Here is a 15,380-nt window from a genome sequence, read left to right as displayed (position 1 = left end):
CTCTCGTGTAGTCTTTCGATAGTCTGTCTCCAACTCTCCCAACCATCAAACCTCTCCTCTAAATTCAGGATCTGTTCACTCCAGTGTCACCTCTCCTTTCTTAAATTATCCCCTCCCCATCACTGAGTGTCTCCTCTCTCTTTGGGTACCATCTCTCCTATAATGCTGGCACTCCCGCCATCAAAACTGTTTGTCCCCTCTCCTTCAAATCTATTTTGTGTCATTTCCTATCAGTCGTGGCGTGAAACAATCCCATGGACACCGATTCACTAAAATGTGAGGCCTGGCACAAGTGACATCACTCACCCACTGAATCCACAAATGACATCACACGCTCCACCCCTTGTGCTGCTCTTGCCCTTTAGCCCTCTGTTTGCTTCAGAAAGGCAAAGCGAAGGACATAGGATTATAAACCAGAGAAAAAAATGACTTAAACGGTTTACTTTCTTCAATACTACTGTCTTTAGGCCTCCAGGGACTAGAGGTAGGAAGGGAAGTGCCCTGGGTACCAAAGATGAGGGCAAAGGCTGGCCTGATGGACCCACTCATAGCTAAGAGCACACTGTTACAGAAAATAACGCATGAAGTGCAGAAACCAAAGTGACTCACATCGCCTCTGAGACAAAATATTAAGGCTGGAGTCTTCCGGAATGACACCTTTAAGACTTCTTATCACATAGTTAAGCTCCCATTCTCATAATGCGGGACTTTCTGTCAGGCAGTGAAGAACTTCCCGCTCTGAGAGTGTGTAACTTCCTGCCGACAGGAAAGTGTGATTTTGTATATGACGAGTTTTTTTTCCTTAAGATCAAACATAAATCACAACGTGGGATAGATCTGCACTAGAAAAAAGGCAGAAAAAAGGTTCCAGGCCTTCAAAATCTAGTAAAGGTTCCAGAGAGGAGTGCAGGTAGACTCGAACTATTAAAATAACAGATAAATGTGTCTAGAGTCTCCGTTTCAGCTGGAAGAGACATGTATTTGAAGCCAGTGCACAACAGGAGAGAAAGCTGGACGGGATAAATGGAACCTCTAGGCATCCCATAATCTGAAGACTGGCGTCTAAGCCAAGCGCCCAGATAAAGAATGTTGCGTCATGTACTGTGAATACCAGAATATAGTAAGTGCTTACAAGAATAACGCCTCGCCATGTCTTACTTTCCTAATTAACAAACAAAAAAATTGAAACACAGACTGCCCTCAATGCCAACCCCCTGTGCTTCAGGAGATCAGGAACTTACCCGAGGGGAAGTACGGGTTGACGGAGTAGGGAAATCCAAAAGGGAATGGCTGAGGTGGCGGCAAGGAGCCAGGAGGCAGGTACTTGGTCTCGCTCTTGGGGATGCTGGGGCCGAGCAGGTGGTTGGGGGACTCTGTGCCGGAGGAGATGCAGGGCATGGTCTGGCTGGTGTTCATGTCACTGAGGTCCTTCATGCCCTCACACCCTTTCACTGTCTCTTTGCCATCCTTGAGTTCATGGCCTGAGCTGCTGCTCTCAGCTTTTAGGCTCTCCGCCTTCTCGTCGCTGGCTTCCGCATCACTCTCAGAGTCCTTCATCTCCTCGTCGTGACCATCCGTGGCCCCGTCCCTCCCCCGTGGGTCCAGTAGCTCCTTTGCCTCATTCTGGTTCTGCTCAGTCCTGTGTTGGGACGGTTTGCGACTGGCCCTCCTCCCGCCCCCTGGTTCCTTTGGGGGTGTAGAGCTTGGCACCCCATGGTGATTGAGGGACAGCAGAGGCGTGTTGTTGTGCCGGAGTACCAGCATGGCATTGCGCCGGTTGATTTCCTCTCGCAGCGGGTGCCCGTCGGGTAGTTCGTGCATGTTCCGCAGTGCCGGGTGATCGGGGGGTAGTGCAGAGTGCAGGGCCATGGGTTCTGCAGACAGCAGCCTCTGCCGGTGGAGGTTCTCCAACTCTTTCTGTCGGATGATCTCAGCAGACATCTCCAGCCTACAGAAGAGAAAGAGAGAGTGACAACCCTTCCAGGGAGTACATTGAGAGAAGGAGCAGCAGCCGCCAGATTCAGAACCACTGTCACAAATATATGCCCAACAACGACCCGAAACCCTCACACATTAGCGGTGACAAGTCCCTTTCTTATGCTTGCCTATTCCCAAGATCCTCTAGAACCAAATCTTCCCAGAGGGTGTATCTGCCGGAGGATTGGAAGCTTTACGTGACTGGTCAATGAATATAGAAACATAAGTGATCCATACATAAGCATTGGTAAAGCCAAAAGGTCCGGCGTTGGCCGCCAGCTAAGTCAATGCTTGTTTTTCATGGTGTTTGCAAAACTTTATCATTGGGAAAGCAGTGGGGCATCGTACTTAAGGAACCTACTTTGTCTATAGATGTGCTTGATGGGAAAGGGTAGGATGCCGTCACTCACAGTGAAGCTAGCCAACAGCTGAAGTGGGCATTTAGCCCATGTTATATGCTGGGTGGGAGTAAGAAAAATGTGGATGGCTCCACAACAGACCAATGGAGTAAGAGAGCTGGTTCTAAGCCTGTGTACAATGCATATAATTGTGATGACATCAAAAGGTCTTGGATAATCTCACATCTAACAAGGTCTCAGAATTACGAAGTTTAGCAATACTCAATCCTAACTTGTACCACTGGTGGGCTGCCACCACTTTTGTAACCCCTCTTGCAGAGTAGCTGCCCTAACAGCAACCCCGACAACTATGAACAAAGGGGCATAGATACAAGTGTGCTTTTAGTTGATGGGCAACCTCTATCCATTGCAAGACGGCTCCTATGCACGCTGCACAAAGTAGGCAGCACGTGCCTTGAACCACAGCTCGTGTCTTTGTATTGTCCTTTTAAAAAGAAGAGTGTAACAGACCCTGAAATGGTGGCACAGGTTTTACATGAGGCATATGGAGGCAGAACCCTTACCCCAAGGAGCTTGCCACCTGAAGGAGTTACAACCTTTGCACAACAGTGACCTTTGTGCACTAGTGTAACTCAAGGTTACATGCACCAGAGGTCAATCCATGGTCAGGGCCCTTCCTGCATTCAGGCACTCTAGAAGCCTACAGTGGGAGACCATCAAATGACTAGTGTACAGTGTGACAGAGAGAAAGCCAGAGGGGGCTGCAAAAATATTTCATACTCCTGAAATCCATGACACTTGTCACATGGCCCTTAACACATTTGTGAAAGGAACGAAACGAGCGGAGAGCAGAGAGCAGCATTAAGAGCAGTAGAGAAAGGAAGGCAGAAAGAGATGGGAAAGTCATGAGGACAGAGAAGGGAAAGTTTTGTTATTGTGATAAAATATCGACTACGAAAACATAGTTGTAGTAAGTGAATATAGATTTACTAATCTTAATTCGACCGCTATACTATCCCACAATATTTTAGCATGTTGAGATTATCCTGGTAGTAAACTGAAGGTAATGGGGATGTGAAAGAAAAAATAAGAAATTACACTAGCTTCGTGAAAGAATAAACTGGGACAAGGAAGGGAGAAAAGTGGCTTCATGAGAAAGAAATGAGGAGAGGAATTTGAAGAAAAGAGGGAAGGTTATGAGCAAAAAATAGGAATAACACAGAGGTGAGTGGAGGAAAGCGCCATGAAATAGAGAACACAGAAGTCGGCACTGTCCTCACCTGGCTAGGTTCTGTTTCCGGAGCATCTCCTGTTGTCGTGCAAACATTTCGGCCTGGGCCGGTTGTAGGAAACCGTAACCTGCAGAAATACACGCATTTCATTTATTTATTGCCAGGTACTGTCGTAGTACACCTTACTGCAAGTAATACTAACTTCACAGACGTGGAGATCAACAGAACTCCCTACTGGAGGCCCCAGGCGCACTGTCAATGTCTACCCAATCGGAGGTGGAGACTTACCAATACCAATACTCAATCTCTACCGCTTAGTACTCAGAGAGACACCTGTAAGCACTCAGAGCTGAAGATTCCCCAGCAACACCAGTCCAAACATAGCACTCCGAGCTGTAACGCCCCAGACACACGTTCCTATTCCTACCACTTTGCATTTATTGCAAAAACCCACACAGACATCTGCCATACTTTACCACTTTGGCAACAGAGCTGGAGAACACCTGTGAGACACCTGTCCAGCTTTACTGCACCCTAATCAGACCTGCAGAACCATTGGGTCACACCTGTCCACCTTGACTGAGCTGCACTCAAGAGTTGTAGAATCCCTAGGACGCGCTTTTTCACCTTGACTGAGCTATGTTCAGCTGTAGAAGCCCTAGGACACGCATGTCCACACTGACACACAGCACTCAGAGTTGTAAAACCCGAGACCTACCTTACCACCTTTACTAAGCCTCACTCAGAGCTGTAGAACCCTTGGGACGTGCCTGTCCACCTTGACTGAGCTGCACTCAGAGCTGTAGAACCCTTGGGACGTGCCTGTCCACCTTCACTGAGCCGCACTCAGAGCTGTAGAACCCATGGGACTTTCCAATCCACCTTGACTGAGCTGAATTCAGCTGTAGAACCCCTGGGACGCACCTGCCCACACTGACTAAGCTGCACTCAGAGCTGTAGAACCCCTGGGACGCCCCTGTCCACGCTGAGAAACAGCACTCTGAGCTGTAGAACCCTTGGGACGCATCTCTCCACAATTACTAACCTGCACTCTGAGTTGTAGAACCCCTGGGACCCACCTCGCCACCTTTACTAAACCTCACTCAGAGCTGTAGAACCCCTGGGACGCCCCTGTCCACACTGACTAACCTGCACTCTGAGCTGTAGAACCCTTGGGACGCATCTATCCACAATTACTAAGCCTCACTCAGAGCTGTATAACCCTTGGGAAACACCTGTCCGGTTTTACTTTGTTGCTTAGAGATGGTGGAGAACCCCTGGGTCACATCTGTCCATCTTTATTATGTTGAACTCGGAGGTGCAGAACCCCTGGGACGCCTCTCCACCTTTACCATGTTGCACCCAGAGCTGAAGAACCTCTGGGGCAGACCTGTCCGCTTTTACTACATTGCAGTCAGAACTAGAGAAGCCTTGGCACACACCTGTCCCCTTTTACTCAGATGCACTCAGAGGTGAAGAACTCCCGGGGCAGACCTGGCCGCTTTTACTATCTTGTACACACACATGGAGAACCCCAGGACATCTTTTACTTTCTTGCACTTAGAGCTAGAGACCTCCTGGGACACGCCTGTCGAGCTTTACTGAACTGCACCCAGCTGGAGAACCTCTAGGACACACTGAGACCTTTTACTCAGCTGCACTCAGAGGTGGAGACCTCTAGGACACCCTCTATCATGTTGCATGAGACGTGGAGAACCCCTGGCACACATCTGTCCACCTTTACTGCATTGCAGTCAAAGCTGGAAAACTCCTGTGGCACAGCTGTCCAATTCTACCACTTTGAATGCAGAGCTGGGCATGGCTTCCTGACACAGAGGTCCATACCCAACACTTCATCTAGAAGAGTATGTTCTCCAAACACACCTGACCACTTCTGCCGCTCTCTGCTCATAGCTGTAGGCTTCGACACATATACCTCAGAGCGTACACCATGGCTGAAGCCATTCAAGAGGGTTGCTTCTGTGTGGCTCCACAGCATATCCTGCAGATAACAGCAGACTGCCCAATGGAAGCATTTGTTCACCTCTTGGCACGCCACAAGCATTTCTCCTACACCCTTGCATAGACCCACCTACAGCAACAAGGTAAGAAACATCTCTTCTATGAAAGCTCACCACCAAAACGCTTCTCACGTAGCCCACACTGCACTAGGGCGACTGACGCTGGAATCTGGGGACCACGGTTCGATCCCCGGCTCCGGCGGCAGGTTAGCCCAGCACCATGTGACTCTGGGCAATAGCTCGCTTAATCTTCCCGACGGCCCCCCAGCGCCTAGAGACCCTTACGGGTGATTGTGCGCTTTACAAATGTGGACTTTACTTTTACTTACACACCTTCTCTCCATCCATATGTTCCCATCTAAAGCTTAAAAATCCAATTTTTCAAATCTTTTTGACAAAACATGATAAGTGTGATAAGTGCACATCAAACACTACCCACATGATCGCCACACTGCTGAATCCGTAGCACTGGAGGGCCGTGCTACCCAGCCACAAATGTGTTGTATAAGTACAAGCACAATACCATAAATACCTCCACTTATAACCCCTTCCCCACAGTGCTCAGTCTCCAGGTTTGTGCGTCTGTCTCGCTCCTTGACCCACCCATGCACAGCAAAGTTACCCAGGTAAAGCGTAATATCTCTTCAAAGAAAACGCTACAAGTTATTACAAATAAAAGACTGATTTAACAGGTTTAGGATGCGGCACATTGATTGGATAAGGGTTACTTGGATACTCAAAGGCTCACCTGGTGTCTGGCACAGGGAGGAGGGCACCCCCAGGAAAGGAGGTCGCAGGTGTGGTCCCAGCGCAATGTGGGGGGCATTTTGTGGTGATAACAGCGGCGGTGGGTGTGACATCTCCCTAGAGAAATAAAAGAAATAGTTGTGCAAAGAAATATATATATATATATATACATGAAAACAATAACAAAGCAGGCCATTTGGTGCAAGCTACCTGGCTCAGAGATCTACGCCCTCAGTGACGTAGGCACTCACTGCTGACGTGTGTGGGACTCATAGAGAGGTTGAAATATGAGTTAGGGCCTCTCTGTCAGCATTCTGATACGACAAATTCAGTAGCGTTATATACGTTAGTAACACCTATTATTTGCAATGCCCAGAAATGGCAAACTACAGTATCATGTGCTATATAAAATAAACAATCAGTGGTAAAGTATACAGGCCAGACTTTCAGCGTTGTTAATGCTTGTTTTGGTTCGTCATTTTTTGTAATACTTTATTGCTGGGGTGTTGCTGCTCCCTCGCCCTTATAAAAAAAAAAAAAGAAATGAAAAAATAGGCTAAAAGTAAAAATACCTTTTCTGGTTTCAAAAAACATGCATTGCCATAGGCCCTGGCAATGCATGGAACTAGTTTGTGTGCGGATCTGCCCCTTGTAAATGGGTAGAATGCCATCCCTCACAGTAAAGTCAGCCAATGGCGGACTTGGGCTGACCCACTGCCCCATGCTTCTTGCGGTAGTGGGAGGAAGAAAAACATGAATGGCATAATAACAGACCAATGGATGAAAATGCCTCACCGAAAACCAGTGTAAGTATATACTATGTAAATGGTTAAAGTCCACAATTGTTTTGGCTAAGGCCAGCGTTAGGGTTTTCGGCCTCCCAAAGTAGCTCCCTCAGAGTCTAACCCCCACATTTCAGGGCTTTCACTGCTCCACACTGCGGGTGTCACTCCCACATCTCAAGATCACACAGTGATACACTCCGATTCTGTGCCCACGTCTATGGAGTCCCACGGATGCACACTCAGGGTCTGAAAGTCACATTTAGGGCTTGATGATGGTGAATCGCAGAATCCCTGCACACGGGTAAGACTTCATCATTAACCGCTCCCCCCAACACCCCATCCTCCCCCCTCGTGTCTCTTTAACGTTTGAACGGTTCTTGGGGCCGAGGGGTATGTGGGCGGGGCTCAAGTCGGGGTACCACGCGGGTGGACGGCGCCCCTCCCCCCACTTATTTTACCGGGAGCTCGATAACTGGAGCAAAGGGAGCCCACACGTTCACTCTTTGGCCTCTCTGGGGCGAGATCGGAGCTCATTCAGAACGCTGCTCACGCGCTGGCTTCTCTGATGCAATCGCATCCAAGGGGTGAGCGAGGGGAGGCAATGGGTCTGATGGTGCAAGCCACCTTTCGTGACGTCAGCGTCCCCCACTTCTTTTTTATTTTTTAGGACTTGTGCCCTAGGTATGTCTGATGTATTCTGGTCCATTTGAAGACAAAAATCACTCTTGAGGCTGTTTGTTTTTTGAAGGGATCGTCTGTGAACTCGGAAATCCCCCTCCCCTTCTCATTTCCACGCCAAAGAACCCTTCCCGAGACCTCTCTCAACCCTGCCGCTCCTCTGAGGCTGAGCTGAAGCTGTCCAGCGCCAAGAGCCAGGGGGCTGCCCTCGGAGCGCATGGCTTCGGCGTTTACCCCACCTCCTCTCAAGAAGCTGCTTGGGAGAGGGGGCGGGGCTCACACTGCCCAACAGCTCACGCTGCACGTCTTCCGTCTTGTTTCATGTCTCCTGTGATAGCGAAGTGGTTTTATTCTTCATTATATTCAGTTCTCCCTCTCTCTGATCAATCTTTTTTCTCTCTCTGTGACCCCCACGCACTATTGCCTTCGCTCGCTCGACATCCTCGTGTCTATTTCTCGCCCCCATCACTTTCTTCCTCACTCATGACCCCCTCTCTTTCTAACCTCGTATTATGTATTCCTCTTTCGGGTTCAATAGCACGTGTTCCTCACTCGCCCTCCTCATCTACTGCCCGCACCCCTCTCTTTTGCTCTTGACCCATCACCCCCGTCGCCCTCCCCATGCCCTTTCATTTTATTGGTGCCCTCCCTTAAAGTCTACCCCTCTCTCTCCTTCTCTGGCCCCACTCCCATCCAGCCTCACCCCCTCTCTCCACCTTTATACAAATGGGTTTCTCCAGTGCTCACCTCCAAGCACATTTTCTTTCTCTCCCCCCCTTGACAGTCCCCACTCTCTCCCATTCCACTCCTAGGCCCCTCGCTGTCCTCACTCGCACTCTCGGATCAGTCTCTTCCTTTGGTCTTCTCTCTGCTCCTTTCCCCCAGTCCCACTCTCCTCTTTCCTTCTTGCACCTCCTCCTCGGGCCTCTGCTCTCCTCCCTTCACCGAGTGCCCCACCCTCTCCGTCATCTCACAGCCTTGCTCCGGTCTGTCACTCGCGCTCTCTTCTCTTGGGGATTCTGCGCATCTCTCGACCTTCATCAGCATCTCCCACCCATCCTCATTCTCCCTCCCTCTGCTCTCCCCCACTCCTGCATCTGCATCTCTGCTCCTTCACTCCAGCCCCCAACTCCTCACCTCAGCTTAGTGCACCCCTCTAACTGTCACCCTCCACCGTTCTCCTCTCACGTATCCTCTTCTTTCAGCCTACCCCTCCCCATCCCTCCTTCTAAATTGCACATTTGGCTGTATTTTCATATATGGGATTCGTACATTCATTTCCGTGGTATACTGTACATTTTAGTTTGGTGAACACATTTTTTTTTTACCACATATGATGTGATATACTGTCTGTTCAACATTGCTGCGTGCTCCAGACACGTGTGATGTTTTATATAGGGGATTGCTTTCTCAATTCCCCTTTTAGACACTTTATGGTTGCAGGAGTGTCCTCTGTTGCACCATCAGCCCGGAACTGACCGTATTCCAAGACTGACCATCTTCATTTAGAGATATTGCGGGTATTTTGTGATCACTGCTACCGTTGTGCTGGTTTGTTTGCCTGTTTCAACCCTTCTTTCTCGCTTTCCTGCCTTAGCCATTCTCTCTCGCTTCCCAGCCTCAGCCCTTTTCTCGCTCTCTCTCACCTGCCTCAGCCCTTCTCTCTCCTCCCTTCTTTCTCTGCCTCAGTCCTCTCTGCTTCCACTACCTCAGCCCCCTCTCTTTCTACTCCTACCCACTTTCCTCTGTCTCGGCCCCCTTTCCTATCTGTCTCTTCCTTGCCTCTGTCCGCCTCTCTCTCTCTCTCGCCTGCCTCAGCCCTCTTCTCTCCTCCTGACCTCCTTCCACTGCCTCGACCCTGCTCTCTCCTCCACACTCCTCGCCGCCCTCCACGCTCTGCCTCAGCCCTCTCTCTCTTCTCTGCCTCAGTCCTTCTCTCTCTCTTCCTAGCCTGCCTCAGTAGCGTAGCCCGTCTTTCTCTCTCTCTCGCCTGCCTCGGCCCTTCTCTCTCCTCCCTTATTTCTCTGCCTCAGTCCTCTCTCCTTCCACTACCTCAGCCCACTCTCTTTCTACTCCTACCCACTTTCCTCTGTCTCGACCCCCTCTCCTATCCGTCTCTTCCTTGCCTCGGTCCGTCTCTCTCTCTCTTCCTTGCCTCAGCCCTCTTCTCTCCTCCTGACCTCCTTCCACTACCTCGACCCTGCTCTCTCCTCCACCCTCCTCGCCGCCCTCCACGCTCTGCCTCAGCCCTCCCCTCCCCCAGCTCTTCTCTAATTGCAGCGCCGCGCGCCTGGCCCCGAGCCACCGATCGATGTGTCGCTGTTGAAATGTTAATGCTAATCGTATAAGGGCTCCGGTGGCGGGCCCTTCAGTGGCAGCGCCAATTAATCTCAGGTAAGGCCGGCTCTGACCTTGGGCAGGAGCCGGCCGCAGCCGAGCGATGCTTATGTAATTACACCGTGAAGTGTGTAATCACCGCCCTCATCCCCGAGGCCTCCCAATTAGCCAGCCTCGGTGCCGGGCTGCCAAGTGCTCGCCACCCCGCGCCGCCGCCGCCGGAGATGGAGAGGCGCCCATTAACGCCCGCGCGGCGCGGGGCGCGGAAACCAGCCCTAATCACGGGAGACGATCGCGCGACGTGCCCGGGGTCTGGAGGAAGCTACTTAGCGGAGCACGCGCCTTTTAACCGTCTCGGCGCTGCGTCGCGCACGTGCACTGGCACGAGCCGGCATCTGCGCGCTTTACACCACCGTCACGCACACCGCGTCATCTGCACACCTACTCTGCTCACTGCCGCATCTACGAGTACCACTACCACTTGTGGAGAAGTGTGGCCCAATGGTTAGAGCGGCAGACCCTGATGCAGAGGTCTAGCCCGGGACCAGGGTTCAATTCTCCGCCTCGACGGGTCTTGGGCTCAAAAATTCCACGGACCTGATAATTCTCGCCTCGGTACCTATTCCAATCATGGAGTCCCACTCTGCAACTCTGGGCAATAGCTTGCTTAATCTCCACAACGGCCCCCACAACGCTAAGGATGCCTGGCCTCCACCTTGGGGGTGCCCAGGAGTTGACACCTCACAGGGAAAGCCAGGATGGGTTCCACAGTGGTATTCGTACAAGCGCCTTGAGACCCTTGCGGGTGAGTAGAGCGCTATACAAGTATCAATTTACAATTTACATTTACCACACACGCAACATTTACACCCCTACTACCATAATGCATATGATCAATCACATGCAACATGTGAGCACCCACCTCAACATACAACCGCACACACGTACTACCTTACACGGCCTCAGGCAAACTAATACGTATTATCTGCACAGCTAAAAGCGTCAGACAGCAACAACCACACACCCACACACAGGTAGTATCCACATATGTGCAACACGAGCAACGTGTGTCACCAGCACATACAGCCGCACACGGAGAGAGCTGCACAGATTCCACGCATGCAACACACGGCACAGTGTCATTTTATTTTATTTTGGGTGCTTGAAAAGTGCTACACACCACCTGATGGCAGCCTCAGAGGCAGTGCTTAATTTGAGCCAGTGGTTTCCGGTGCTCGGCACCGGCACCGGCACCTAATTAGCAGCACTGGGGCTTATGACAGTCTGCCAAATGGTGGAGCTGTATGGCTAATTTAGGTATTAGCACAAAAGATTTGTGTGATGGTTAGTAGCTGTGTTTGTACTGTCATTGCCAGCTGTCAGGGGTAGTAATGTGTGGTGCAGGCTGCAGTGGACACCCGACGAGAGCCTGAGTACTTATTAGCTTACAAATTAAGCACTGCTCAGAGGGTTTCGGACTAAGGATAAATGAAGGAGGGTAAATAGGACAATCAGGCAATAGAAGGACAAACACCCGCGGAGCCCGAACAGTTCAGGGCCAAAGAACGGACCAGATAAATCACTGAAGTAAAAACACTGGGGTAAAAACATTGGAGTGCATAACCTAGTAAGGGTTCCGTTAAGACACAGTTAGAATGATCTTGAGCTCTGGGTGTGGTTTTAGTGTTGAGATTGGGATTTTAAGGGCTAGGGTGAAAATTGATTTAGGCAAAGACAGGGGTTGAGCACCTGACCATGGAGGAAGTGCAGAGTCTAAGGTTAGGTTTCGTTTTAGGAGTAATGTTGTGGAGGGAAGTCTTAATCCTTTCCCCAACACTGGACCACATACACTTCAATGGAGACTCGGTCATTCCCAGTCACTGGCTCCATAAACTTCAAAGGAACCTCAAACCCTCTCTTAACACTGGACCCCATACACTTCAATGGAGACTCACTCATTTCCCATCACTGGCTCCATAAACTTCAATGGAGTCTCAATCCTTCCCCCTTCACTGGGGCACATGTACTTCAATGGACTCGCTCATTCCCAGTCACTGGCTGCATAAACTTTAATGGAGTCCCAATCCTTCCCCAACACTGGACCCCATACACTTCAATGCAGGCCACTTAATCCAAGATCACTGACTTCACACAGCTCAATGCAGACTTAGTTATAAGTGGTTAAATATTTTGATGCGAAAACTATAGCATGGATAAAATCTGACTCCGACACCAATGTGTTCAGATTTTATTGGATGTGAAAATTATCACATTTTCAGAGTTTTAGGGAATTACATCTGGATTTTTGGTGCTTACTGCACCATAATACGAATGTCCTAGTGAAAACCTCACTTTTCTTCCTTGTTAAATTCCTGTAGGCTTGACCTACTGAAATTGAACAAACGGTATGGTTTTTATCGCACCTGGAACCGGGTGCAATAAAAGCCGCAGCAGCTGCAGTGGCTGCCGCCTTCAGACAGTTCGATCCAGCCTACACCTGTTTTTGGGACCCGCCATCCTGGCATTGCCCCTAGTCCTAACGCCCTACCTCAGCTCCTGGTCAGCCCGGAGAGCATGCTTCTAGGCGCTGTTATCCTCTCTGGGGCGAAGCGCCGTCCTTGGCTATCTCAAGCTGTCCTGCCCAGGTGATCCTGCAAACAGGTTTACGGTAAATGTATTTTTAGCACAGCAGTGCCTGTCCCCCCCCACCAGCCGCCACCAAGGCACAAAGGCATTTGCCCTCTTTGCTGCTAAATCTGATACGTCCTTTACTAGGAGACAAATGCTTCGCCAGACTCTGAAGTATTGACTTTTCTTCAACAATAAGTGCTAATGGCCTTCACATAATCAATACTTAAAGCCATTACAGGGCTAGGCGCTATAAGGCTAGAGTGAGGCGTTCCATTTCAACCCTGGAAAGGGCTCCCGCGCTGCCAGCCGATGTATGGGTATCAAGCCAAGCTCCTTCCTGGGCACGGACACTGAAAAACCCGCAAGTGGCACTGTGGGCAGACGCATGGCAACAGATTCTGGGGTAGAGTTTTCAAGAGACCTCCAGAGTAGGACAAAGAGAACAGTTCTCTCTCTCCAGTCTTCAATCTCTAACAATCACCAACAAAAGACATTCTAGAATGTTCCTTTGCTTTATGAGGTCTGCTTGGGCACTGAGGCCTACTGTGACGTCATTCTAGGGGTGGGCACTTTATAAAGCTTAACAAAACACAAGAAAGTGGCCTGGTCTAAATTACTGTGGGTATGCCATGCTGAGTCAAGAACCATGAAACCATTAATAACACTATAGTGATAGCACTGGGCTAGAAAAAGTTCCCATCAGCCCACCCATCTGGCAGAGGATCTTGACAGCATCACTCCTGTCAATTTCATCTTATCTTGTGCAGAACTGGCAATGAAGAAAAATTTCTTCAAGTTTGAAGATCAACTGTTCCTTCAAATCTCCGGGACCTCTATGGGGAGTGTTTTCGCCCCCAGCCTCGTCAACCTCTACCAGCACCAATTTGAACAAAATCATGTCCTCAACCACAGCAACCCATTTTTTGACCATCTGGTGCTGTGGAAGAGGTATATAGATGATGTTCTGGTAGTATGGCGGGGCTCCGTCACTGAAATTCAAGCTTTCCATCTTTGGCTCAATACGTGCAATCAACATCTCAACTTTACGCTAGAGTACAGTCATGAGAGACTTGCCTTCCTGGACGTATCCATCTTTCCAGAAGCTGGTGGGCTTCAAAGTGAGCTTTTCACGAAGCCAATGGCGAGGAACTCACTTTTACTTTTCAATAGTCACCATCCACACTCCTTAAGGGAAAATCACCCGGTAGGTCAATTCCTCCGAGTTAGGAGGAACTGTTCATCAAGTGACTTATTTAACAAACATGCTACTGTACTAGCCACCCAACTTCAGGATCGTCAATATCCCAAACATCTGGTAAAAAGAGCATGGAAACGTGCATCGAATAACAATCGTGAGGCATTGATTGAAAGACGGCCAGCTAAACCACCAATGGAACGACTCACGTTTGTTAGTACATTCAATGCACTGTCAAACACCATCCAAAAAACAGTTCGCAAGCATTGGGGGATTCTTAATACCACTAACGCGAACATCCCCGCACCTCTCTTTGCATTCAAAAGAGCACCAAGCCTACGAGACACCCTTGTCCACACCAGGCCTCGGACTTTCAATACTGATAACTCTGGTAACTTATGGGATCTCCCACCGGTCTCTGGCCACTATCCGTGTGGATCATGTAGTGTTTGCCCCCAGACGGTCAAAACCAAGACAGTCGATATAGGATCAGGTAGAACGTGGGTCCTCAAGAAACACACGAATTGTAACACTGACAACGTTATCTATTTGATTACCTGTCCATGCTTGTTAAGATATATCGGCTACACTACTCGAAAAATCAAATTGAGAATTGGGGAACACAAGAGTACCATCAGGTGTCGTAAACAGGCCACCAAACTCACTAATCATTTCCTGGATGCCAAACACTCAGCTGAAGAAATGAAGTGGCTAATCCTAGAGCAGCCCTATATCCCTCCCCACATCAGTGATATATCGAAGTTCCTTTTTAAAAAAGAACAGAAATGGATTTTCCTTTTGGAAAGCCATATTAAGGGACTTAATGATGACATACCCTGGACATCATTATAAGTAAACTGTTCATCCATTTATGGAGAGTCTCTGATAATACTACATCATTCATCACATAGGTATACCAGCCATACTCCACTCTTAATGAGCTAACATCCTTTTCCCTAGCTAGTATTTCGGGGGCACTATTCTGCATGACAAATCTTTATGCACATTTAATTTGTCTGTTTTTTATTTTAAATGTGCAATTAATGTGTCCACTATGCTAGGTTTTTACCAAAACTATGTAATTTTTTCAGGCAGTAATGTTGCAAAAAATGTATATACCTGCACTATGCCTCTTATCACTATTTGGCATATGTGCCTTGTCACCACAGCGCTCCTGATTGAGCATGACTCTGTAATGTGTAAATGATACCCGACACAGCATATTACATTAAGAGACGCATATCTCACATACTGCGCAGAAGCGCGCCGCGAACACTGCCTCTATTCGTGTTTAGCAAGCGCTCAGACGCGTTATTTCCAGTGCGCATGCGCGTAACGCATACGTCTTGGTTGGCGCACGCGCGTTTCAATAGTAGCGCGTCTCTTCTACCGGGACTCCACACTTTGGTCACTGGATT

The 15,380-nt window shown here is 49.2% G+C and overlaps 1 protein-coding gene across 7 annotated transcripts in view; it reads right to left on the bottom strand.

The window, feature by feature from the left end:
* The window catches only part of SAMD11 (sterile alpha motif domain containing 11), a 229,968-nt gene that overhangs the window by 15,174 nt on the left and 199,414 nt on the right, over positions 1–15,380 (bottom strand). For all 7 annotated transcript variants that reach the window (XM_078642338.1, XM_078642340.1, XM_078642339.1 and 4 more), the window contains 3 exons: positions 6,338–6,453; positions 3,617–3,695; positions 1,242–1,948 (listed from right to left, as the gene is read on the bottom strand). In XM_078642338.1, coding sequence (XP_078498464.1) covers positions 1,242–1,948; positions 3,617–3,695; positions 6,338–6,453 — 902 coding nt within the window. The remainder of the gene's footprint in view (positions 1–1,241; positions 1,949–3,616; positions 3,696–6,337; positions 6,454–15,380) is intronic.

This window comes from Lissotriton helveticus, chromosome 5_1 (genome assembly GCF_964261635.1).
Source record: "Lissotriton helveticus chromosome 5_1, aLisHel1.1, whole genome shotgun sequence".
Lineage (NCBI taxonomy): Eukaryota > Metazoa > Chordata > Amphibia > Caudata > Salamandridae > Lissotriton > Lissotriton helveticus.
The sequence above is the reverse complement of the archived record's forward strand: the minus strand, read 5'-3'. Positions and strand labels throughout refer to the sequence as shown.